We start from the raw sequence: 26,890 nt of genomic DNA, 5'->3' as shown, positions 1-26,890 counted from the left end.
TAGATGGTTCACAGTTTTATTCACGCACGTACACCTCAACCTCGCACAGGGTCAGGATGCCGTAGCCACCCAGGACCACGGTGACAATCCGTCCGGGTGTGTCATGGCATAGTAGAACGGCGGTTTCTCCGCATCCCAGAGAACTGATCACTCCACAGCTGGAACAAAAATGCCACAGTGTTCAGTAAATGGAGGTAGTCACAAAGTCACTCTCGGTCCCAGGCCGCGGGTCAGTTGCCCGGGAAACCCCAATAACGGTCCTCTCACCGAGACCTAACCATAGAGACTAACACACAGACCACCCACAGACAGATACCGTTCAGTGATACCCACCACAGCGACCCAGGCACAGGCTACACTGCTCATAGAGAAACCGTCCAGATCTCCGCGCCCAGACAGGATTCACACATGAACACAACCCGTCTGATGGCTCTACTCAAAGAAGAATATAACATGGTTCTCTGAAAGCACATTAAGATCTGTATTTCCCCAGGGCCTGATGGGATATGACTCAGTTTATTGGGTGCGGCAAGAGATTATACTTGTGGGGCCTTGAACAAAATCTTTGGGTCCTTTCTAGACTAGGGCAAGGCTGCAGAGGATTGGAGACCAGGTAATATTGTTTTATTTTTCAAGCAGGGAAACAGGGATAATACTTGAACTATAGATTCGTGGTTCTCGCTTCTTTTTTTAGTGAGTTTTTTGGAGAGTACTCCTCGAGTTAGAATTTGTGAGAAAATGGGAAACCCTCATCTAATTAGCGACAGTCAGCATGGCTTTGTTCGGGGAAGGTGTTGTGTTACTAACTTGACTGATGGTTTCAAGGAGTTGAAGAAGCTGACTGATAAAAGCAGAGTTGCGGCTGGATCTCAGGAAGACGGTTAAGCTCCCTCCTCGAGCACATCCAAAAATCGAGATGCATGAGATCCACGGCAACTTGGCCGATTAGATTCAGAATTGGTTTGTCCATGAAGATCGGAAAACAGTGCCCTGTGAGGCTTGTTCGGGCTGAGGTTCTCTGAGTACCGGCTTACTGCACATATCTCCATCAGGACTTCTGCTGCTTGATATGTCGATGATATGGGCGAAATGTTGTGCAATTTATGACGTCATGGCAGAACTTTCATATGAAGAAAGACTGGATGAACTGGGCTTGTACTCGTTGGAATTTAGAAGATTGAGGGGGGATCTGATTGAAACGTATAAAATCCTAAAGGGGTTGGACAGGCTAGATGCAGGAAGATTGTTCCCGATGTTGGAGAAGTCCAGAACGAGGGGTCACAGTTTCAGGATAAAGGGGAAGCCTTTTAGGACCGAGATTAGGAAAAACTTCTTCACACAGAGAGTGGTGAATCTGTGGAATTCTCTGCCACAGGAAACAGTTGAGGCCAGTTTATTGGCTATATTTAAGAGGGAGTTAGATATGGCCCTTGTGGCTACGGGGATCAGGGGGTATGGAGGGAAGGCTGGGGCAGGGTTCTGAGTTGGATGATCAGCCATGATCATAATAAATGGCGGTGCAGGCTCGAAGGGCCGAATGGCCTACTCCTGCACCTATTTTCTATGATTCCATGTCATAAGTTTGCAGATGTAATATTCAAACAAGTGTGATAAATGTAGCGTGTGGATTTGTCCTACTCCGGTCAGTGAAGTCCGTGTTCTGGTTCACGGTCCGTTCCGGGGTTTCTGGTTTTCCCTTGTTTCTGTTTGTGGGCACATGTTTCTCGTTTTAGGGCTGAGACATGAATATCTGCAAATCAGGGATTCCGTGCTGGACTGTTCTGTTCCCCTCCTTGTCTTTCCCCCCTCACCCGACTCTCTGCCTGGATACCTCGACTGACTCTCTGCCTGGATACCTCGGCTGACTCTCTGCCTGCTCACCTAGATTGGATACCCCGCCTGTATACCCTGCCTGTATTGCTGAAGTTTTACTGCCGGAGCAAGAACGGAGCCTTGTTAGGATCTGTCTCTGTATCCACGCCTTCGCTAGGTGGGTCCGGCCGTTTGCCGCCACCTAGTGATGTGATCTGTCTTTGTGTCCACGCCTTCGCTATGTGGGTCCGTCCGTTTGCCGCCACCTTGTGTTGGGATCCGTCTCGTCATGTTCAGTGTTCTGTGTATGAGTCACGGCCCTACGTCCTCTTCCCAAGGAGGGGTCCCGGCTTTGTGTTCCATGCTGCTGCCTGTTCCAGTCCAAGGCTCAAGTCCAGTGTCAAGTCCAGTCCTATCCGAGTCCTGTCTATGTGCCTTTACCTGTCCTTGCGTCTCGCCCTACCCAGGAGTTCCACACCCAAGCCATGTCCAGTCCTGTAGCCTCGTCTTGTCCTCGCCTAGTTCTGGAGTCCGAGCCCGAGTCAAGTCCCAGGTTTGGGTCCTTGCCCAGTCTCTGGCTCGGAGGCCATACCCAAGCCTCGAAGTACCCTAGACCCAAGACCCAAGACCCCAGCCTGCAGGCCTCAAAACGAAGACCCCAGCATGCAGGCCTCAAAACGAAGACCCCAGCATGCAGGCCTCAATACCAAAACCCCAGCCTGCAGGCCTCAAGACCAAGACCTCAGCCTGCAGGCCTCGAGACCAAGACCCCAGCCTGCAGGCCTCAAGACCAAGAGCCAAGTCTCAAGCCCTCAAGCCTGTCTCCAAGCCTCAAGCCTCAAGACCCCAAGCCTCTCTCCAAGCCACAAGCCTCAAAATCCCAAGCCTCAAGCCTCAAGACCCCAAGCCTGTCTCCAAGCCTCTAGCCTCAGCCTGTCTGCAAGCCTCAGGCCTCAAGACCCCAAGCCTGTCTCCAAGCCTCAGGCCTCAAGACCCCAAGCCTGTCTCCAAGCCTCAATCCTCAAGACCCCAAGCCTGTTTCCAAGCCTCTAGCCTCAAAATCCCAAGCCTGTCTCCAAGCCTCAGACCTCAAGACCCCAAGACTGTCTCCAAGCCTCAGGCCTCAAGACCCCAAGCCTGTCTCCAAGCCTCAGGCCTCAAGACCCCAAGACTGTCTCCAAGCCTCAAGCCTCAAGATCCCTGCCTCCAGTAGTGCAGTCATGTCATGTCCATGCCTGGTTCTGGGGCCCAAGCCCGAGGCAAGACCCAGGTTCTGGGTCCTTGTCCAGTCTCTGGCTCGGGGTGCAAACCCTAGTTTGCGTTCTTGTCCCTGCTCCTTGTCTCTATCCTGTCACGTACCGACTCTGGTTAAGTCCTGTTCCTTGTATTTCAGTGTCTGTGTCTTGCATTTGGGTCCGCCACCAGCGCCACCACCGTGACAGGATTAGTACGTGAAAACACGGTTTTATTTCTCCCTCTCTCTGTCCGTCTATCTATTTCTCTATCTATCTATCTATCTATCTATCTATCTATCTATCTATCTATCTATCTATCTATCTATCTATCTATCTATCTATCTATCTGTCTGTCTGTCTGTCTGTCTGTCTGTCTATCTATATTTCTATTTGTTTGTTTATCTATCTACCTATCTCTCTATATAGGCATCTATGCATCAATCTCTCTATCTACTTACTTATTCATTCAATCATGCATTGATTGATTGATTCATTCATTCATTCATTTATTTATCCATTCATTTGCTTGTTTGTTTATTTACTGTGATACGGTGTGGTATTGACCCTTTCAGACATTCGGCCAAGCTACCTAGGATTAAATCTCCTAATTTAATCCTAGTCTAATGTCAGGACAATTTATAATGCCCAATTAACCTCCCAACCCGTACCCTTGGGACTGTGGAGGGAAGCTAGAGCACCAGGGGGAAAGCCCCGCGGTCACCGGGAGACTGTACAAAACTCCTTACAGGAGTGACGGGAATGGAACCCGTTTTGATGGGTGCTGCTGACAAGTACGCTACCGTGCCACCCCTTCTTCTGCTCATTACAGAAACTTGCTATTCCTCTCCTGACAGTCCGCCACTTTCCTGCCTCTTACTACTTAGGGGTGACTAACTTCCTGCAGCTCCTATCTATCATTTCTTCAGTTTCCCGCATGAGTCGCAGGTCACTGACCTGCAGCTCCAGTTCCTTAACACGTTCTCCGAAGAGCTGCAGCTCGATACACCTGGTGCAGATCTGGTTACTCTGGAGGCTGGAGGTCTCCCAGAGTTCCCATATATCACACAAAGAATACAACAAGGATGACTAGATACATATCTCACCCAAGCCTGATGAGGCAAAACCCCCCACTTTAACACTGGACCTCTCCAACAGCGTCTGCTCTGCTTTCCCTGTCTTATGTTTCTTCGTCTTTGCTAATCGGTGGAATGAGTAGATGGATTGTGTGCATGCGTGTTACATTCCTTTGTATGCCAGCTGATGAGAATTGCATGTTCTTGCCGATAATACCCATGCACCATCAACTTACAGGATATGAGCACATGGGACTCAAACACTTGCGTTATATAATTCTACTGGGCGTATTCTAAGACCCAATGCTCCACCACCCCATACTCACCCCAAAAGCAACAGGGACACCGAAGAGAGGATAAATGGGCATATTTGGGAAAGGTGCACCAATATTAGAGTTACAGTCATGGAAGTCTTCAACTTGCCTAACACAATTTGGTGCAATAGTGCAGCAGGTTTTGATGGGGCAGAATTCGCGTGTCCAGGAAGGAATCTTGACACAAGTGTGAATAGGCCTACTCGAGAAGTGGTTATATTGGATTTTCTTCAATGCAAAACATGTTCAGATAAAAATATTTCATTTGGCGAGAATTTCTGAGATAGTGGCACAACGTTCTGAACATTAGCACAGATATTGGCAAACATAGGGACAGACGGTTTGGGAGAATATTTAACTGCGGAGGTCTAACTACAAAGGTATTTGACAGGTACATGGGAATGTAAATTTGGAACAGATGTTTTGAAGCAAATGCAGAGCAGAAATATGGAGTTGTATCCGAAGCACATACAAGATACTCTGGATAGAATTGTTCCACAAAGACAAGTAAAGAATGGACCTTGTGCCAAAGTATTAAACTGTAGCAGGGCAAAGTACGCGAATATTAGGCAAGAATAAGGGAGAATTATTCAGGAGCAGCTATTTTTGGGCAAGTCCACATCTGACACGTGGAGGGCACAGAAGAAAGGACAGATATATTCTGGTCAGAGAAAGGACAGGAATGGCAAAGTAAGAGAGTATTGCTGGAGGAACTCAGCAGGTCGAGCAGCATCCGTGGAAAAGATCGGTCGACGTTTCGGGCCGGAACCCTTCACCACAGATTATTTTGTGTTGCTTTGAGCCCAGCATCTGCAGATTATTTTGTGTTTAAGAGAACATTGGATGTCGAGGGCATTGATGAATTTACTCAACAAGGAAAAGAGAAGTATGTAAGTCTTAGGAAGTCAAAATAAAACAGTTCCTTTGTGGATTACAAAGAAGCCACAAAAGAACTCAAGCAGGGAATTAGGAAAGACAGAGACAGAATCCGATTAAAGAGAATCCCAGACATTCTATGCATACATCAGGAGCAATAGGATAACTAGGGAGAAGGTAGGACCAATCAAGGATAAAGGTGGGAATATCTGCTTGGATGTGGAGGCTGTGGACAAGGCCCTTCATAAGTACTTTACATCTGTATTTACCAAGTAGAAGGACGTTTACAGAGATATCAATGCCGAGAGTATTAATATAGTAGGGCATATCGAAGTAAAGAAAGGTGTAGTGTTAAGTGTCTTAAAGAAAATTAAGTTCCTAAGTTCCCTGGGTCTGATGGGATATACCCCAGGTTATTGATAGAGGCAAGTGAAGAGATTACTGGGGCCTTGACCAATGTCATTGAGTCGTCTCTCGCCACAGGCGAGGTCCCGAAGGACTGGAAAGTAGCTAGTGTTGTCACGAACTGTATTACCTTAAGTCAAGGAAATTATAGACCATCCAATCTCACATTCGTGGTAGAAAAATTACAGGAGAAAAACTTTTTGGGTAAGATTTCTGATCATTTGGAAAACCATGGCCTAGAGCAAGCATGGCTTTGTGCAGGTTAAGTCATGTCCTACTAACATGGTTGAGTTTTTGTTTTCACGGCCGAGAAGGATGATTGTTGGAGGTAGAGCTGCGGAAGTTATACGCATAGATTTTAGGAAGGTGTTTGACAACGCGCTTCATAGGAGTCCAATCCAGAAGACTAAGATGCATGGTATCCATGTTGAATTAGCCGTTTGGATTGAGAACTGGCTTGCACATAGAAGGCAGAAAGTACTGCTGGAAGGCAGTAATTATAGCGATTTCTGATTAGTGGTGCTACGCAGTGATGTCCACTGGGACCTGTACTGTTTGCGATGTCTATAAATCACTAAATGGAAATGTCCAAGGGTGGGTTAGTCAGTTTGCAGATGATACGAAGCTTGGTGATGGTGTGGTAACGTAGAAGACTGACAAAGAATACGGCGTGATATAAAACATTTGCAGATGTGGACAGAGAAATGGCAAATGGAGTTTAACAAGGGTAAGTATGAAATGTTGCACCTCGGTAGGTCAAATGTAGAGACAGTACACTGGCAAGAGCCTTAGCGGTGTTGAAGAGCAAAGGCATCTAGGGGTCCAAGTTCTTAGCTCCCTGAAAGTGGCTACACAGGTTGATGGAGTGATAAAAAACGAATATGGCATTTGTGCCATATTTTTGCATTAGTCAAGGCATTGAGGTCAAAAGCCAGGAAGTAATCTTGCAAGCTTATAAAAACTTGTGAGGCAGCATATGGAGTATTACATTCAGTTCTGGTTCTTAATAGAAACATAGAAACATAGGAAATCTATAGTACAATACAGCCCTTCGGCACACAAAGCTGTACCGAACATGTCCTTACCTTAGAACTACGTAGGCTTACCCATAGCTCTCAGTTTTTCTAAGCTCCATGTACTTATCCAGGAGTCTCTGAAAAGACCCTATCATTTCTCTCTCCACCATCGCCAGCGGCAGCCCATTCCACACACGCACCACTCTCTGCGTAAAAAACTTAACCCTGACATCTCCTCTGTACCTACTTCCAAGCACCTTAAAACCGTGCCCTCTCATGTTAGCCATTTTAGCCCTGGGGAAAAGCCTCCGACTCTCCACACGATCAATGCCTCTTATAATCTTGTACACCTCTATCAGGTCACTTCTGATCCTCCGTCGCTCCAGGGAGAAAAGGCCAAGTTCACTCAACCTATTCTCAAATAAGGCATGCTCCCCAAACCAGACATCATCCTTGTAAATCTTCTCTGCACCCCTTTTATGGTTTCCACGTCCTTCCTGTAGTGAGGCGACCAGAATTTTGCACAGTACTCCAAGTGGGGTCTGACCAGGGTCCTATATAGCTACAACATTACCTCTTGGCTCTTAAACTCAATACCACGATTGAAGAAGGCCAATGCACTGTATGCCTTCTTAACCACAAAGATAACCTGCATAGCAGCTTTGAGTGTCTTATGGACTCAGATCCGAAGATCCCGATGATCCTCCACACTGCCAAGAGTCTTGCCATTAATGCAATATTCTGCCATCATATTTGACCTACCAAAATGAACCACCTCACACTTATAAGGGTTGAACTCCATCTGCCACTTATCAGCACAGTTTTGCATCCTATCAATGCCACCTTGCAACCTCTGACAGCCCTTCACACTATCCACAGCATCCTCAACTTTTGTGTCATCAGCAAATTTACTAACCCATCCCTCCGCTTCCTCATCCAAGTCATTTATAAAAATCACAAAGCGTAGGGGTCCCAGAACAGATCTCTGAGGCACAGCACTGGTCTCCGGCCGCCAAGCAGATGACCTGTCTAAACCCACTCTTTGTCTTCGGTAGGCAAGCCCGTTCTGGATCCACAAAGCAATGTCCCCTTGGATCCCATGCCTCCTTACTTTCTCGATAAGACTTGCATCGGGTACCTTATCAAATGTCTTGCTGAAATTTATATACACAACAACCTCTGCTCTTCTTTCATCAATGTGCTTAGTTACATATCCTCACAAAATTCAATCGGGCTCGTAAGGCGCGACCTGCCCTTGACAAAGACATGCTGACTATTCCTAATCATATTATATCTTTCCAAATGTTCATAAATCCTGCCTCTCAGGATCTTCTCCATCAACTTACCAACCACTGAAGTAAGACTCACTGGTCTATATTTCCCGGGCTACCCCTACTCGTTTTCTTGAACAAGGGAACAACATCCGCAACCCTCCAATCCTCCGGAACCTCTCGCATCGTCATTGATGATGCAAAGATCATCGCCAGAGGCTCAGCAATCTCCTGCCTCACCTCTCACAGTAGTCTGGGTGTACATCCCATCCGTTCCCGGTGACTTATCTAACTTGATGCTTTCCAAAAGCGCCAGCGCATCCTCTTCTTAAATATGTTAAGGTGATTGTCAGAAAGTACGGGAGAGTGGGTAGATATCACAGGTAACTTTTTTTACAGAGAGGGTGGTGAGAGTGTGGATTGCCTTGCCAGTGGTGATGGTAGAGGCAGATATTTGAGGGGCATTTAATAATCTCTTAGATAGGCACACAGGTGATTGAAAATGAAGGACTATGTATTAGGAGTAGATTGATCTTGAAGTCAGATTAAAAGATCGGTACAGCATCATGGGTGGAAGGCCCTGTATTCAGCTGTGGTGTTCTATGTAATGCCCTGGTGAAGATTTCACTGCTGGTCTTTTTGTAGAAGCAGTGTTTGGGTTATGGATAGAGATAGCAGGTGCTTTGGAATGTGAGCCATCCAGTTAGGGGAGTGGGTATTTTTGAGTGCCTGACACCGGTGTCAGCTGGGCTTTTTGTTCGGCGGGAGATGAAGAGAGAAGACGCTGGAGAGAACCGGTCGTACGATTCCACCTGCTGGGGGACCGTGATTCGATGAAGCAAGGTGCAGAGGTCTATCGAGGATCGGTGAATATGAGTCTGGAAGAGCTGAACTCCAACTTGTGCACATTTGACTGTTTAATTATAATAAACCTTTTTTTGTTTTTCTTCTTTCTTTTCTTTACTAACCCTGAAGTTAACATTCATAAATATAATTCCTTTCATCGTATGCAGTGTGCTGTCTGTCATTTATTGGCACCGAGTTGCAACAGGGGAGCAAATTACACAACTTTCACACAAACAGTAGTTTGGGGTGGGACAGCCGTCTCAATCTCACTGATTTGGCGGCACCCGATGTGTACCCCCTCGATTTAAGCAGCCCAAAGAAACTGGGGTTCCATATATGTTCTAGGAAAGCAGAACATTGGATTGACTCATCAGAGACTCCGATCGTCATTAACTCCTTTGGCAAACTGGCCTGTCGCCGTGCTGCATTGATGTGTGCATGTATGACTCTATTGGTTTCGAATCAGCGTCGTATTCTAGGAGAATTCGGTAGAAATCCACTCGTTTGAAACAACCCATGGTGTGTGTGTGTGTGTGTGTGTGTGTGTGTGTGTGTGTGTGTGTGAATCAAACAGAGAGAGAGAGAGAGAGAGAGAGCATATGTGTGTTACAGCTCATTCTTCGTGCCCTATCACACGCCTTCTAACTATAAAATACAGAATCGCAGGTCACGCTTTAAAGGGGGCAGATGGCAGGCAATGAGACGAAGGAAATTGAGGAATCTCGCAGAACATCCGGAGAAGAGCTTCACTGCCATACAGAAAATACCTGCGCAGTATTTCCGACATTAATATTTTTAAAGATAGGGACAGGGACACACCAACCCCTCTGTCCACTAACCTGTCTTTCCGGTACACAGTCTATCCTTGGACGTTCAGCTCCCAATGGCAGCCATCTTTTAGCCAAGTTTCAGAGATAGCTACAACGCCATACTTGCCAATCTGTAGCTGAATTTCAAGATCGTCCATTTTATTTCTTAAGGTGCGTGCATTCAAATATAACATTTCCAGTCCAGAATTTGTTGCTTTCTGTTTTAACTGAACCACGCCTCTGTGCCCTGTAACTCATCCCACCGGCTGTGAATATGCCTCATCTCCTGCCTGTCCTTTCTATCATCTATGTTGCACGCTATCTTTTATTTATTTCTGTTTTTCCCTTCCTCAGCCCTGTAAGTGTTAAATATGAACACATGGAGTATAAGAAATAAGGTGGATGATCCTGTTGCACTATTACAAATTGTCAGGTATGATGTTGTTGCCATCACTGAATCGCGGCTGAAGGATGGTTGTAGTTTGGAGCTGAATGTCCAAGGTTCAACATTGTATCGGAGGGATAAGAACGTAGGCAGAGGGGGAAGGAGTGGCTCTGCTGGTAAAGAATGGCATAAAATCAGTAGATAGATGTGACATGGGTTCGGAAGATGTTGACTCCTTGTGGGTTGGGTGGGCTGAGATGTGGATCACAGATTATAACGGGAAATAGAAAAAAAGGCGTGTCAAAGGGGAAATGGCGGATTTCAACAAGAATGTTGATTGGGAAAATTAGGTTGGTAATGGATATTAAGAGAGTGAGTTTGTTGAATGCCTACGAAACAGCTATTAAGAGCAGTTTGTCTTTAAGCCTACAAGTGGATTCGCTATACTGGACTGGGTGATACCGAACGAGCCGGAGATGATTAGGGAGGTTAAGGTAAAAGAATCCTTAGGAGGCAGTGATTACAATATGATTGAGTTCAACTTGAAATTTAGCAGGGAGAGAATAGATATGGCATAGTAGAGCGAAGGAAATTACAGTGGTATGAGCGAGGAGTTGACCAATGTAAATTGGAAAGAGATGTTGGCAGGGATGACAGCTGAGTAGCAATGGCTTTCGTTTCTGGGGAAAATAAGGAAGGTGCAGGATAGATATATTCGAAAAACGAAGAAGTACTCTAATGACGAAATAGTAAAGCCGTGGCTGACAAAAGAAGTCAAAGCTAAAAAGCAAAACACAGGACGTACAACAAAGCAAATATTAGTGGGAAGGTAGCGTACTGGGACGCTTTTAAAAACCTGAACTGAGCAACTAAAAGAACCATTCGCAGGGAAAAGGTGAAATATGAATGCAAGCTTGCAAACAATATCAAAGTGGATAGCAAAAGCTTTTTTCAAGCATGTGAAAGATTTGCAGTTGAATGGGAACCGAAGTGAAAAGGCTGATGATGGAGCGGTTAGCGAACATGTAGAGACAGCTTGTCGGCAGTTTCTGGGGAAGGATAGGCAGTTGATAGAGCAAAGAGGTACTCAGCCTGATGGTTTGAGATTCTAATGCAAGGGGTATCACAAACAAGGCAGATGAACTTAGAACGTAGATCAATACGTGGAAAAATAACGTTGTGGCCACTACACAGACTAAGATGTCTCGGGGCAGGAATGGTGCTGTGTCCCAGGCTTTAGATGTTTCAAAAAGGACATGGAGTGAGGCAAAAGAGGTGGGGGCATAGCATTGCCAATCAGAGATAGTGTCACGGCTGTAGAAAAGGAGGAGGTCATGGAGGGATGGTGTACTGAGTTAATGTGGGTGGATGTCAGAAACAGGAAGGGGGCAATAACTCCACTGAATGTTTTTCATAGAGCCCCCAATAGTACAGGGACGTCGAGTCTCAGATAGGGAGGAATTTTCCGGAATGGTGCAATAATAATAGGGTTGTTGTGATGGGAGATTATAACTTTCCTAATATTAACTGACATCTCCTTAGAGATGGGGTTGAGTTTGTAAGGTGTGTCCAGGAAGGGTTCCTGGAGAAGGATAGCAGCTGACAATTTGACAGAACATTTAATTGGGGTGGAGTGAAATATGATATTGTTAGGCAGGATCTTGGGAGCATAAATTGGGAGCAGATTATCTCAGGAAGATACACGGCAGAAATGTGGCGAATGTTATGGAACATATGCATGACGTTCTGCATAGGTATGTTCCTATGAGGCAGGGAAAGGATGGTAGAGTTAAAGGACCATGGTGTACAAACGATGGGGAAAATCTAGTTAAGATGAACAGAAAAGATTACGGAATATTCAAGAAACTAGGTACTGATAGCGTTCTAGAAAATTGCAAGGTTGTCATGAAGCAGTCTGATTATGAAATTAGGAGAGCTAGGATAAGTTACGGGAAGGCCTTGGCGAACAGGAGTGAGGAAAACCCCGAGGCATTCTGCAAGTATATGAAGAGCAAGAGGTTGAGCTTGTGAGAACAGGACCAATCGGGTGCGAGAGTGGAAACGTGTGCATGGAGCTGGAGGAGGGAGCGGAGATACTTAATGAACACTTTGCTTCAGTATTCACCATGGAAAAGGACCTTGCCAACTATGGGGATGACTTACAGTGGACTGAAAAGCTTGAGCATATAGATATTAAGGAAGAGGATGTGCTGGAGCTTTTGAAAAACATTAAGTTAGATAAGTTGCCGGGACCGGACGAGATATACCCCAGTCTACTGTGGGAAGCGAGGGGGGAGATTGCTGAGCCTCTGGCGTTGGTTTTTGCATCATCAATAGATACGGAAGAAGTACCAGAGGATTGGAGGGTTGAAAATCTTGTTCACTCCTTCAAGAAAGGGAGCTGAGTTAACCCAAGAAATTATAGACCACTGAGTCTGACTTAGGTGTTGACAAGTTGTTGGAGAAGATCCTGAGAGGCAGGATTTATGAACATTTGGAGAGAAATAATCTAATTAGGGATAATCTGCATGGCTTTGTCAGGGGCAGGTCATGCCTTACAAGCCTGATTGAATTATTTGAGGATGTAACAAAGCACATTAATGAAGGTAGAGCAGTGCATGTAGTGTATATGGTTTTCAGTAAGGCATTTGATAAGATTCCCCATGCATGGCTTCTTCAGAAGGTAAGGAGGTATGGGACCGAAGGAGACTTTGCTTTGCGAATGAAGTATTTGCTTGCCCACAGAAGGTAAAAGGTGGTGTAGATGGTTCGTATTCTGTAGGGAGGACGGTGAATAGTGCTGTTCTGTAGGGAGCTGTTCTGGGACCCGTCCACTTTGTGTTTTTTTTTATAAAAGACCTGGATGAAAAAGTGGAATGGTGGGTTAGTAGGTTTGCTGGTGCTGTGGATGGGCTAGAGGGTTGCCAGAAGTTACAGTGGTGCATTGATACCTATGCTGAGAGGTGGTAGACGGAGTTCAACCCAGATAAATATGAAGTGGTTCATTTTTGCAGGTCAAATTTGAAGAGCGTATATAGTATTAATGGTAAAACTCCTGTAATGTGGAGGATCAGAGAGATCTTGGGGTCCGCGTCCATATGACACTCAAATGAGCTACGCAGGTTGACAGTGTTGTTAAGAAGGCATATTGTGCTTTGGCATTCATCAACCCAGCGATTGAGTTCATGAACCGTGATGTAATGTCACAAATACGTAAGACCTTGATTATATCCCACTTGGAGAACTGTGTTCATTTCTGGTCACCTCAACTACAGGAAGAATGTGGATAATATAGAAAGAGTGCAGAGGATATTTACAAGGATGTTGCCTGGATTGGAGAGCATGGCTTATGACAGTAGGTTGAGTGAACTTGGGCTTTTCTGCTTGGAGCGATGGAGTATGGGAGGTGACCTGATAGAGCTGTATGCGATGTTGAGAGACATTGGTCGCATGGATAGCCAGAGGCTTTTTGCCAGGGTTGAAGTGGATAACACGAGGGGGCACAGTTTTAAGGTGCATGGAAGTAGGTTCAGTGGGGACGTCCATAAGACCATAAGATATAGGAGCAGGAGTAGGCCATTCGGCCCATCGAGTCTGCTCCGCCATTCAATCATGGGCTGATCCAATTCTTCCAGTCATCCCCACCTCCATGTCACCTTTGATGCCTTGGCTAATCAAGAACCTATCTATCTCTGCCTTAAATGCACCCAATGACTTGGGCTCCACAACTGCTCGTGGCAACAAATTCCATAGATTTAACACGATCTGGCTAGAGCAATTTCTCCACAGCTCTGTTCTAAGTGGTCGTCCTTCAATCCTGAAGACGTGCCCTCTTGTACTAGAATCCCCTACCATGGGAAATAACTTTGCCATATCTAATCTGTTCAGGCCTTTTAACATTCGGAATGTTTCAATCATATCCCCCCTCATTCTCCTGAACTCCAGGGTTTACAGACAAAGAGCTGCCCATTGTTCCTCATACGGTAACCCTTTCATTCCTGGAATCATTCTTGTGAATATTACCCTTTCCAGGGGTCAGGTTTTCACACAGGGAGTGGAGGGTGCGTGGAATGTACTGCCAATGACAGTGGTAGAAGCAGATAAGATAGGTAGACGGTACTCAAGAAAAATAGAAGGCTATGCAGTAGGGTAACTCTAGGCAGTTTATAGAGTAGGTTGCATGGTCTGCACAACGTGTGGGCCGAAGGGCCTATAAAGTGCTGCAGCTATCTACCTTCTATGGTCTAAAAAGAAAAGAGAAATGAGAGTGGATATAGGACCGCTAGAAAACGATGCTGCAGAAATAAGAATGGACAGGGAGGTGGCAGATGAACTTAATAAGTATTTTGTATCAATCTTACTGTTACAATGGAGATGGTGCTCAAAAAACTGAACCTTAGGGTTCATAAGTCACACAGATTTGCTGAACTGCACCTTATGGTTCTGAAAGAGATAGCGGTAGAGATTTGGGGGGGGGGCATTATAAATGATCTTTTAAAAATCATTGGGTACTGGCATAGTGCCAGAGGACTGGAAAATTGAAAATGTGATTGCACTCTTTAAGAAAAGAGGAAGGCACCAAAAAGGAAATTATTACCCAGTTAGCCTGACCTCAATAGTCGAGAAGATGTTGGAATCAATTGCGATGGACGACTTTATCTGGTACTTGGACATACAGGAGAAGACAGGACAAAGTCAGCACGGTTTCCTGAAGGAAAATCCTGTCTGACCGCCCTGTTGGAATTCCCTGAGGAGATTATAGGTAGGAAAGATAAAATGGGTGCAGTAAATGTTGTATACTTGGACTTTCAGAAGGCCTTTGACAAGGTGGCACACATGAGGCTGCTTACCAAATTAAGAGTTTATGGCAGTACGGACACGTTACTGGCATGGTTAGGGCATTGGATGATTGGTACAAAGCAGCGAGTGGGAATAAAAGGATCCTTTTTCTGCTTGGCTGCCAGTGACTAGTAATGTTCCATAGGGATTGGTGTTGGGATCACTTCTTTTTATGCTATATATCAGTGATTTAGATGATAGAATAGATGGCTTTGTTGCCAAGCTTGCAGACGATACAAAGATTGCTGGAGGTGCAGGTTGTGTTGAGGAAACAGGTAGGCTGCAGAAGGTCTTAGACAGATTGGGAGAATGGGCAAGAAATTGGCAAAGGACACTCAATGCTGGAAAATGCATGGTTATGCACTTTGGTAGTAGAAATAAATGTGCGGACTATTTTCTAAACGGGGAGAAAAGTGAAAAAATCTGAGATGCAAAGAGGCTTGGGTATCATTGCGCAGAAGGTCCTAACAGCTAACTTGCAGCTTGAGTCGATGGTGAGGAAGGCAAATGCAATGTTAATATTCATTTCAAGTAGTCTGGAATACAAGAGCAGGGTTGTGATTCTGAGGCTTTATAAGGCACCACCTTCAGTATTGTGAACAGTTTTGGGCTCCTCATCTAAGAAAAGATGTGCTGGCTTTAGTGTGGGCTTGCAAGAGGTTCACAAGGATGATTCCAGGTATGAAAGGGTTATTATAGTAGGAACGTTTGATGCCTCTGTGTCTGTAGTCGCAGGAATTTACAAGTGTGAAGTGGGGTGGTGGTGGTGGTATCTCCTTGAAACCTTTCGAATGTGGAAAAGCCGCGACAGGGTAATGTGGGAAGAATATTTGCCATGGTGTGGTGGGGGGGGGGAGGGGTGGATCTGGGTCCAGAGGACACAGCTTCGGGATAGAGGGACGTCCATTTAAAGCAGAGGTGCGGAGAGATTTCCAGCCAGAGCGTGGTGAATTTGTGGAATTTATTCAACACTCAGCTGTGGAGACCAGGTTACTGGGTATATTTAAGGCAGAGCTTGTTAGTTTCTTGATTGGACACGGCATTGACGCCTGCGGGGAGAATGTCGGGGAGTGGGTTTAAGCAGGGGAAAAATGATCTGCCATGTATTGATGGACCCAATGGCCTATTTCTGCTCCTCTGTCTTCTGGTCATATGGTCTTTTTATACTTCTCCATTGCGCGGCTCTCAGGTCCTACCGAGGCGTTCCGGACACTGAGACCTTCGTGACCAGAAACTATGAGCCATGAACTACCTCCCACACACTTACACTTTGCCCTCAGCTCGGCGACCCACTGAATCTCCGACGATGACCTTTGCGTTCTTCAAGCGATCCCAGCAGCAGTCGCCCCTGTTCGTAATCTTCACCAGAAACACCCTTTCCACGGTGAACAGGTCAACGCTCCACCACGGCTGCAATTCAGCGTTGGTGTGAGTGCACGAAAGGTTGTGGTAGTAAGGATTCTTATTCCCGTCGATGGCTCTGTCTGCCACTCCGCCATATCCAGTGCTGGACTGGATGGCCCTTCCTCGGAGCGCCACATTCCCTACAAACACAAAACGCCACCAGTTCGTATCATGCTAGAACGGAAGCTGCTCCCCAACTGATGAAGATTCATTATAGCAAAAGAGGACGGTGCCGGTGGATCACAGCTGAATCACCTTCCAGATTTTCAATAGGAGCTCGCTTCTGTAAAACACAGTCACCGTGAAAGTGACAGGTCACTCTTACTGATAAGCCAGAGGGAAAGAAACCGCGTTGGGACCTGGTAGGGATGTAATAAGAAACCATAGCGGCGGCGTGATTCAGCGGGCAGTGCTGCCGCCTCACTCTCTGCATATTGGCCTGTGTTCGGAGCTGCGCTGCTATGCTGTTTTCACGTTTTTCCGTGATTGGGTGGGTTTCTGTTTTCTACCTACCTTCATCAAGATCTCCGGGTCAGCAGGTTAATATGTCGCCCGAGTGAGCAGAATAATCTGGGAAAATTGATGTAAATATTGAGAGAATGGAAATGGATACGTGTCGTGTTAATGAAAGTTGGTTGGGTTGGTAGTGGTCGTCAAGTGCTAAATGGGCTGGAACTCGTGTCTCAACGCAACGTGGCTCTGTAAAATACCCTTTTTATTGCCTGTTAATATTACGGTATTATTATTATTTTGTGATATATGTACTCTGTTTTGCATCTGTTATTCCTAGAACAACTTTGCTTAGTTTAGTTGTATGCATGTGTACATTTTCATTGATTAACCTGTACTTGAATTTGAACTTGAAATGCACTACGTTCAAAATTCAAAGTACATTTATTAACAAGGTATATACAACCCCGAGATTTATTTTCTTGGGGGAAATTACAACAAATACAAAAATAGAATCGAATCAATTGAAAGACAGCCTCCAGGAGAACGCACTAACGACTTCGGAATCATTCCAGCTTAACTCTGTGTTGACAACCTACTCCCATTTGCCCCTTTCAAATAGCTGTTACCCCTTCAGCACAGTTGTCCCTTCACCTGATATGCTACCTTAACATCTCCTCCAACACGACCACACCAGCCCCGTCTCCGAAATCCGTCTCTGTTCACCAGATGTCATCACCTTATTTATAGGCTCTTCTAAGAACCATAGAACACTACAGCAGAGAAAACAGGCCATTCTGCCCTTCTAGTCTGTGCCTAAACTTTACTCCGCTGCTCCCATTGACCTGCACCCAGTCCATAACCCTCCAGACCTCTCCCATTCATGTAGCTATCCAATTTGTTCTTAAAACTTAAGGGTGAGCCCGTATTTACCATGTCAGATGGCTGCTCATTCCACACTCCCACCACCCTCCAAGTGAAGAAGTTCCCCCTAAACCTTTCCCCTTTCACACCAAAGCCATATCCTCTCGTATTTATCTCTCCTAATCTAAGTGGAAAGAACCTACTCGCATTTACTCTGTCTAGACCCCTCATAATTTTGTAAACCTCTATCAAATCTCCCCTCATTCTTCTAAGCTCCAAGGAATAAAGTCATAACCTGTTCAATCTTTCCCTGTAACTCAACTCCTGAAGACCCTGCAACATCCTAGTAAATCTTCTCTGCACTCTTTCAATCTTACTGATATCCTTCCTATAGTTAGGTGACCAGAACTGCACACAATACTCCAAGTTTGGCCTCACCAATGTCTTATACAACCTCACCATAACAGCCCAACTCCTATACTCAATACTTTGATTTATGAATGCCAGGATACCAGAAACCTTCTTTACAACCCTGTCTACCTGTGACGACACTTTCAGAGAATTATGTATCTGAATTCCCAGATCCCTTTGTTCCTCCGCACTTCCCAGTGCCCTACCATTTACTGTATATGTCCTACCTTGATTTGTCCTTCCAATATGCAACACCTCACACTTGTCTGCATTAAATTTCATCTGCCACTTTCTGGCCCGTTTTTCCAGTTGGCCCAGAACCCACTGCAAGCTTTGAAAGCCTTCCTGACTGTCCATAACGCCTCCAATCTTAGTGTCATCAGCAAACTTGCTGATGCAATTTACCACATTATTGTCTAAATCATTGATATAGACAGCAAACAGCAATAGTCCCAGCACAGATCCCTAAGACACACCACTAGGCGTAGGCCTCCAGTCTGAAAAGCAATCAACCACTACCACTCTCTGTCTTCTCTCACGCAACCAATTTCGAATCCAGTTTAAAACCTCTCCATGGATACCTAGTGTCTGAACCTTCTGAACTAACCTCCCATGTAGAGGACCTTGTCAAAGGCCGTCGACAACATCCACAGCCTTTCCTTCATCTATTTTCTTGGTAACCTCCTCGAAAGATCCTACAAGATTCGTTAAACACGATCTACCACGCACAAAGCAATGCTGACTATCCTTAATCAGCCCTTGGCTGTCCAAATACTTGTATATCCGACCTCTCAGAACACCTTCCAATAATTTATCTACTACTGATGTCAGGCTTACCAGCCTGTAATTACCTGGTTTACATTTGGAGTCTTTTTTAAACAACGAAACAACATGAGCTACCTTCCAATCCTCCGGCACCATACCCGTGGCTAAGGATATTTTAAATATTTCTGCCAGGGCCCCTGCAATTTCTACACTAGTCTCTCTCAAGGTCCGAGGAAATATCATGTCAGGCCTGGGGGATTTATCTACCTTTATTCGCTGTAAAGCAGCAAGCACCTCCTCCTCTTTAATCTCTGTATGTTCCATGACACTACTGCTTGTTTCCCTTCCTTCCATATACGCTATGTCAGTTTCCTGAGTAAATACTAATGCAAAAAAAAAAAAAACTGCTTAAGATCTCCCCCATCTCATGAGGCTCCACACATAGACGACCACTCTGATTTTCTAGGGGACCAATTTTGTCCCTTACTATCCATTTACTCTTAATATACTGTAGAAACCCTTAGGGTTTTATTATTATCTCCCAAAGCAACCTCATGTCTTCTTTTTGCCTTCCTAATTTCCTCCTTTAGTATTTTCTGACATTTCCTATACTCTTCAAGTACCTGATTTGTTCCTTGTTACCTGTACCTGTTTCACACCTCTCTATTTTTCTTAACCAGATCGCCAATATCCCTTGAAAACTACTGTTCCCTATGCCTGTTAACTTTGCCTTTAATCTTGGCAGGAACATGCAAACTCTGCGCTCTCAAAATTTCGCCTTTGAAGGCCTTCCACTTACTGAACACGTCCTTACCAGAAAACAACTTATCCCAATCCACTCTTCCAGGATCGTTCTCATTTCCACTACATTGGCCCTTCTCCAATTTAGAACCTCAACTCGAGGACTAGACCTATCCTTATCCGTAATTAACTTGAAACTAATGACATTATGGTCACTGGACCCAAAATTTTCGCCTACACATACTTCTGTCACCTGACCTGTCTGGTTCCCTAATAGGAGATCAAGTGTTGCATCCTCTCTCGTAGGTACCTCTATATATTGATTTAGAAAACTTTTCTGAACACATTTGACAAATTCCAAGCCATCTAACCCTTTCACAGTGTGGGAGTCCAAGTCAATATGTGGAAAGTTAAAATCCCCTACTATTAGCAGTAAGGAGGGAAGAGAAGGTGGCGGCACGACGCAGCGCGCGCGGCCGTTCAGAATGAGTACCAATATGTGTAACGAAGGGTGCCGTGCACAATCCGGATTTGATGGGGACAGCCGTGAGAAAGCGCAGAGGAACATCTGGAGTAACACTCACAACACGCTGGAGGACTCCAGCGTGTTGTGAGTGTTCCTTGACCCCAGCATCTAAAGAGTATTTTGTGTTAACTTCTGGAGTAACTTCTGAAATGCCTGCTTCTCTGCCGCTGCTAATGTGCGATCGAGAATCTCCGGAGACGAAGGCCCCAAATCCTCGGCCTTGCGTATCACCTGTTGCCAGAGCCGGGGTCGAAACGCTCGGCAGAGATGGTGCTCGGTGCTCGGTGTCGAAGAGATGATCGGAGGCTCGGAGTTTTCCGACGGACTCGGAGTCGGACTGTGGTCAGATGCTTCCGGGATGCTGCATCGGCTAGTCGGCGGCACTGGAGGTTTACCATCTGCGTGAGATGATGGGACTTTCGCGAGATTCTGAGACTTTTACTGTGCCATGGTCTGTTCTTATCAAATTATGGTATTGCTTTGCACTGTTGTAACTATATGTTACAATTATGAGGTTTTTGTTAGTTTTTAAGTCGGTTTGTCATGTGTTTTCGTGGTATCATTCTGGAAATACATTTTTATCATTTCTTAATGCATGCATTACTAAATGACAATAAAAGGAGACTGCGTGTCCTCATAATCATAATCATAATCATATTACAACTTTCTATTTCTTACATCGGTCTGTTATCTCTCTACAGGTTTGCTCCTCCAATTTTCTCTGTTGGGCAGTCTATCATACAACCCTAATAGTGTGATCACACCTTTCAGGTTCCTCAGCTCCACCCATATGGCTTCTATAGACAAGCCCTCCAGGAAGTTCGGTCTGCTCACAGCTGTGATATTTTCCCTGACAAGTAATGCCACTCCCCACCCTTTCATTCCCCCCCGCCACCATCACGTCTGAAACAACGGAACCCCGGATCTGGAGCGGGAGGAGAGAGAGTAGGGCGCCGCGCGTGCGCAGCCCTCCGGTGAAAATGATGTAGTATCCGTTATATAGGGGCCGTGGACAATTCTGACTTGATGGAGACAGACGTGAAAGCACAGTGGAACATCTGGAGAAACTTCTGAAACGCAAGTTCGCTGCTGTTGTTATTGCGCGATCGAGAATCTTCCGGAGGGAAGGCCTCAAAATCACCGGCTTTGCTTGCTGTTGGCGACCGAGATTGAGTTCGAATCGGTCGTATAGAGATGGCGCTCGGTACTCGGTGTCGGAGAGCTGATCGGAGGCTTGAAGTTTTCGGACGACTCAGAATTGGACTGTAGTCGGGCATGGCAGAGAGAGTTTTTCTTCTTTCTCCCGTCTGCGTGAGATGTGGTACATTTGAGAGACTTCCAACTTTTAACTGTGCTCATGGACTTCTTCATCAAGTTATGGTATTGTTGCACTGTTGTAACTATATGTTATAATTATGTGGTTTTGTTAGTTTTTTCAGTCTTGGTCTGTCCTGTGTTTTATGACATCACACCGGAGGAAATATTGTTTCATTTCTTAATGCATACATTACTAAATGACAATAAAAGAGGACTGCGTGTCTTCATAATCTAATCTAATTAAGCTGCCAGTCTTGCCCCTCCTGCAACCAAGTCTCACTAATAGCAATAATGTCGTAATCCCACGTGCCAATCCACACCGTAAACTCATCTGCCTTACCTACAATACACCTTACATTGACATAGATGAATCTGAGAACTTTCTATCACGTACAAACTTTTGATTGCCGTCTATACATGCAGTCCTCGCATAACCTTTATCCTGCTCCACCTCACTATCCGCTCTAACACTCTGGTTCCCCTCGCCCTGCAAATCTAGTTTAAACCTCCCGGAGCAGCACTAGCAAACCTTCCTTAGTCCCCCTCCAGTTCAGGTGCAACCCATCCAGTCGGAACAGGTCCCACCACCCCCGGAACAAGGCCCAATTGTCTAGAAAGATGAAGACCTCCCTCCTGCACAAATTCCTTTGCCACATATTTAGCTGCAATATCTTCCTATTTCTAGCCGCCTGTCCTTCAACTTTGCACCTGACTCCCTAAACTCTCTTTGCAGGGACTCTTCCTCCTTCTTATCCACGTCATTGGTCGCTACATGGACCACGACATCTGGCTGTTCACCCTCCTTCCTGAGAATACCGAGAACTCGATCCGAAATCTGAACTTCTCGCTAACCCTGGGTGAAGCGGCCCAGAACTCTCACTTTGTCAGTGCGGATGCCACAGGTCGTTTCTCATTGTGGTATCCCTGCCCTGCCATGCTGTCCCGCCTTTGTTCTATCTAACAGTTCCACCGACTACTCGCAACCCCGCCAACCAGAAACAGAGCTAGATCGTCTCCATATCCAGCTCAATTCGTCTGATCTGACCAGCGATCGTCCTTTCTAAAGAACCTCCCCTTCCCACCGGGGCGGACGCACCTCTCCTGAATCCTTAGCGCAGCCACTCGGTAGCCGTGATGTTGTCCGAGACCTCCGCCCCCAACCCGGGTTCTAGCAACAGCTGGCCTGGTCTGGCCTTCCTCTCCAGGACAGTCTGAGTCTGGAGCACGGGACGCGGCGACCACATTCCAGTGGATCCCAGGACCGGGCTCTCAGATGTTCCGAAAAGCTCCACAACACTGTCCTTGGAACGATCGGAACCTCCCGGGAATGGGTCGGGGTTATTGGGTGGCTGTTGAATGGGTGTGCATGTGTATGTGTGAGTGGGTGGATTCACTGGAACTTTGCTCCATCTGAATAGAAATGCGGCTGAGCAAACATTCCACACAGTCCCGTCCCGATGCTGAGATCTCTCCGTGTACGGAAGTGAATCGGAAATACATACACACGGAATGAACCGAATGAAGAGAGATCGCACGCTGTGAGACACTGAGCACACGGAGGATGAAAGCAGCTTGTCTTACCACATCTCCAAGCGCCAGCAGTTAAGCAAACAGCCTGAATAATCCAAACCGCTGCCCTCATCACGGCGACCCGCAGCAAGTGAATTGACAGTTAAAGCTGAAACCTTGCAGAAGATGGAAACCTGAAATAAAACCGGAAGTACTGGAAATGTTCGGGATGTCTGCGTGAAAGAAGATGAGTTAACGTATCCGTCCGACATTCTATTTCCGACCCGCAGTGAGGAGGCAGTGTATTGGGACTTCACTCCGTATCTATCCCGTGCCCCGGGAGTTTGTAATGGAACAGCACAGAGGTAGCTTATAATCAGTGTATAAAGTACGCCCGGGAGTGTTTGACTGGGCTGTGCAGATAAAAGCCTCACTCTGTTCATACCTCTAGCACTGGGAACATGACGGGGCAGTGTAAAGGGAGCTTTACCCTGCATCGAACTGGAGTTCTGCACACTAAGATGTCAAATCCTGCTCTGCTTGGCGGACAGTTCAAAGGATCCATCATTTACTCGCACCGCCCATCTGCGCATATATTCGTCCGTGGTCTCCCGGAATGGCCTGCTCGTCATTTAGTGCTAGTATTTTCCAGTCACTTTTTTCCATCCCAACTCCTCTTTTAGTTTCACGCCCACACTTTCGACTCTGAAAGAAACCCTGCTGCATTAAACACCGTTTCTTATTTTCTCCCACCTGCCGTCCTTTCTGTTCTGGCCTCTTGGCCGTTCACGCTATTTGCAGCATTTTCCCGGGCCCGCTGACGCTCCAGAGATGTTCTGGGACTGATTTAGTTTCAGGTAGACCTTTCTGCTCTCCTGATCTGACAACTGTCAGCTTGCATTTCCCCCCTGTTTACTGAGAATTTATAAGGCATTGGTGAGACCACAGCTGAAGTACAGTGAGCAGTTCTGGGTCCCATACCTAAAAAGAATGTAAGCAACACACATCAGAGTTGCTGGTGAACGCAGCAGGCCAGACTGCATCTACAGGAAGAGGTACAGTCGACGTTTCGGGCCGAGACCCTTCGTCAGGACTAACTGAAAGAAGAGCTAGTAAGAGATTTGCTGGTAGTGGAGAGGGTCCAGAGGAGGTTCACGAGCACGATCCCGAGAATGGAAGGGCTAACGTACCAGGGATATTGAGTTGTTCTGGGCCTATACTCTCCGGAATTCAGAATGGGTGGGGGGAGGGTGCGATTGGTCACATTGAAACCTATTGAATATTGAAAGGCCTCGACACAGAGGCCGAGGATGTCTCCTAAAATGTGGGAGTCTCGAAGCAGAGGGCACAGCTTTAGAAGAGAGATGAGGAGACGTGGTGAATCTATGGAATTAACTGTCATGGACGGCTGTCGAGACTAATACCTTGGGAATATTTAAAGTGAACTTGTTTTTATTAGTAAGGACGTCAAAGTTCATGGGGAGAATGCAGCAGAATGGGGTTGAGAGACATAGTAAATCAGCAATGTTGGAATGGCGTGAGCAAACGTGGCCTCATTCTTTCCGATGCCTTATGATCTTATCATCTTATATTTGATGCATCGTCCTTTTCCTGGACAATGTTAAGAGTAACTGAACTATGCAGCCAGCACCCATTCCATTTTCCCGATTGAAGCCGAATGGACGCCCTAGTGTCAAGTCTCTGCCAATTATCTCTATACCCCTTTCCTTCAATTCTTTAGTCCACTTGCTCTGCAGCGTTACTCCTCTGTCATTGCGAATGTTTTTCAGTTCTGATGAAATCATATCTGGCACTTGTATTGCGCAATATAACCCCTTTCCTACACAAAGGGAGCAGCGAAATATCCTGCTTTCAGTTCTTTGGAAAGCTCCATTCTCCGTTTAAAGTCGTGAACCGTTGTCCCTGCTTATATCACACTAAGAGCTGGGATACGCTCTATTGGACACTGGCGATGGGGTATGATGAGACTAGTGGACTCCTCCGTCACCATGAAAAGAAAAGTCCTTACAAGTACTGAAATGAACGCACTGATGTACTTGTAAGGACTTGTAAGGACGCATTTAACCCTAATGCTTCTGCCTCATTTTTCGAGAATCCGTGTCGGATTCCGATCTCTGGAACTGTGGCCAGTTGACACTTTGACCAACTCTCCACCCACTCAGCCAATTACTCTTCAGCATTATCGTAATCCCCATCCTCATTTCGCCATGCAGGGCACTGCAGGCACCCACCAGTCTGCTTTTAATAAAAACCTGTCTCGTAAATCCCCTTTACCATTGACGCAATTCACCTTAAAAGATGCCGTCTCCGATTTCACACTTCCATCTTGGGAAAAGGCTCTGACTCTATTTTTCCTTCATTTATACACTCGCCCGGTCACCCCTCCAGCTCTGAAGCCTTAGAGAAAGCAATCGAAGTCTATCAAACCTCTCCTTTTGCTAAAACCCACCAATCCAGGCAACTTCCAGGTGAACCTCTGCTGCACCCTCTCTATAACCTCCATTCCTCGAATGCGTATCCAGTAATGAACGCAATGCTCCAATTAAGGTCCATCCAATGTTTTATACAACGTGAATTGCCGGCTATTATGCTCAGCACCCCTGTCCAATCAACGAAAGTGTATCGTGCACTTGCTTACCACTGCATCTACTTTTGTTGCCAATTTCTACAGTTCTTGCCTTCTTCAATGCTCCCAAAGATCTGCCTAAACTTTCACCTGATGTGAAATCCGCAGAGAATGGGAATCACTGCCCACTTCAGTTTGACAAAGATGCTTCCTGTCCTGTCCATTCCAATTTCTCTCTTCTGAAGATGGTACAGGAGCTTGCAAGCCTGGATAACGGGTGAAAGAACATTTTTTTCTCTATTGCTATCAGACCTCTGAACCAGTGAACCCTTTCCATTCCCTTTCCTGCGCGTTTATCATCCCCATTACTGGTGCTCGAACTTCACTGATTTCCTGTGCAAGACATTGAAAGTGGACACTTTGAACCGTGCCCCCAACATACACACACAAACACAAACACATACACGACCACTTCTTGTCCATTCCACGCCACAGCCCAGCGCATTCGTCAGATACGGAGTTCCCGGAAAAGGAAACCTACAGAATATAGAATGTCGCTCACCTCCCAGCGGATCCTCGGAGGAGTGCGCAGTATCCAATTACTGCTAATTTTTGTAGGGAGGCCCAAATACGCCTCATAACACAACGGGTCATCGTCAGTCGTCTCAGTTTCCGGTTTGTCCGACGTCAGCCGTGCTGAGGGAGGTGCGATCACTTTTGGTCACACCATTGGTGGCTCCGGTTTAACTGCAGACACAGACTAAGGAAATACAAAACGAGAGAGAGAGAGAGAGAGAGAGAGAGACCCCAGTCTGTCTCCAACTTCAAGAGCCAAGACCCCAGCCTGTCTCCAAGGTCAAGAGCCAAGACCCCAGCCTCTCTCCAAGTTCAAGAGCCAAGACTCTAGCCACGCCCTGTCCGGTAGCCATGTCATGTCCTTGCCTAGTTCTGGGGTCCGAGCCTGAGGCAAGACCCAGGTCCTAGGTGCATGTCCAGTCTCTGGCTCGGAGTCCACGCCCAGGCTCCTAGTTCGTTATGATTATGATTATAAGGGCACGCAGTCCCCTTTTATTGTCATTTAGTAATGCATACATTAAGAAACGATAAAAACGTGTTACCAGAATGATGTCACGAAAACACATAACAAACCGACTTAAAAACTAACAAAAACACATAATTATAACATATAGTTACAACAGTGCAAAGCAATACCGTAATTTGATAAGAACAAACCATGGCACAGTAAACGTCTTAGAGTCTCTCAAAGTCCCATCATCTCACGCAGAGGGTAAACCCCCAGCCCCGCCAACTTGCCCATGCAGCATCCCGGCAGCATCCCGGAAGCATCCGACCCCAATCCGACTCCGAGTCCGTCTGAAAAACTCCGAGTCTCCGACCACCTATTCGACACCGAGCACCGAGCACCATCTCTGCC

General features: G+C 46.1%; 1 protein-coding gene across 3 annotated transcripts; it reads right to left on the bottom strand.

The window, feature by feature from the left end:
* Nucleotides 1-26,066, bottom strand: LOC140195646 (fucolectin-4-like). Of its 3 annotated transcripts, none has more exons than XM_072254334.1 (4): nt 26,018-26,066; nt 22,941-23,062; nt 16,149-16,425; nt 1-158 (listed from the first exon to the last, which is right to left on the bottom strand). In XM_072254334.1, the coding sequence occupies exons 2-4, from the start codon at nt 22,999-23,001 to the stop codon at nt 17-19; spliced, it is 480 nt and encodes a 159-aa protein (XP_072110435.1). In that variant the 5' UTR covers nt 23,002-23,062; nt 26,018-26,066; the 3' UTR covers nt 1-16. The 3 variants fall into 3 exon arrangements, with proteins under 3 accessions (XP_072110435.1, XP_072110437.1, XP_072110438.1); XM_072254336.1 differs by lacking the exon at nt 26,018-26,066 and adding an exon at nt 25,997-26,017; XM_072254337.1 differs by lacking the exons at nt 22,941-23,062; nt 26,018-26,066 and adding an exon at nt 25,920-25,953.
* Nucleotides 26,067-26,890: the final 824 nt, after the last annotated feature.

This window comes from Mobula birostris, chromosome 3 (genome assembly GCF_030028105.1).
Source record: "Mobula birostris isolate sMobBir1 chromosome 3, sMobBir1.hap1, whole genome shotgun sequence".
Classification (NCBI taxonomy): domain Eukaryota; kingdom Metazoa; phylum Chordata; class Chondrichthyes; order Myliobatiformes; family Myliobatidae; genus Mobula; species Mobula birostris.
Note: the sequence above shows the minus strand (reverse complement) of the source record. Positions and strands in the feature narration are given on the sequence as shown.

Coding starts and splice junctions, on each gene's coding strand:
- LOC140195646 (XM_072254334.1), bottom strand. CDS start 23,001: ATGAGGGCAGCGGTTTGGATTATTCAGGCTGTTTGCTTAACTGCTGGC. Junction 16,426..22,940: donor TGCTGGCGCTTGGAGATGTG/GTAAGACAAGCT, acceptor TTGTGTTTGTAG/GGAATGTGGCGCTCCGAGGA. Junction 159..16,148: donor CGCCGAGCTGAGGGCAAAGT/GTAAGTGTGTGG, acceptor TTTTTGTTCCAG/CTGTGGAGTGATCAGTTCTC.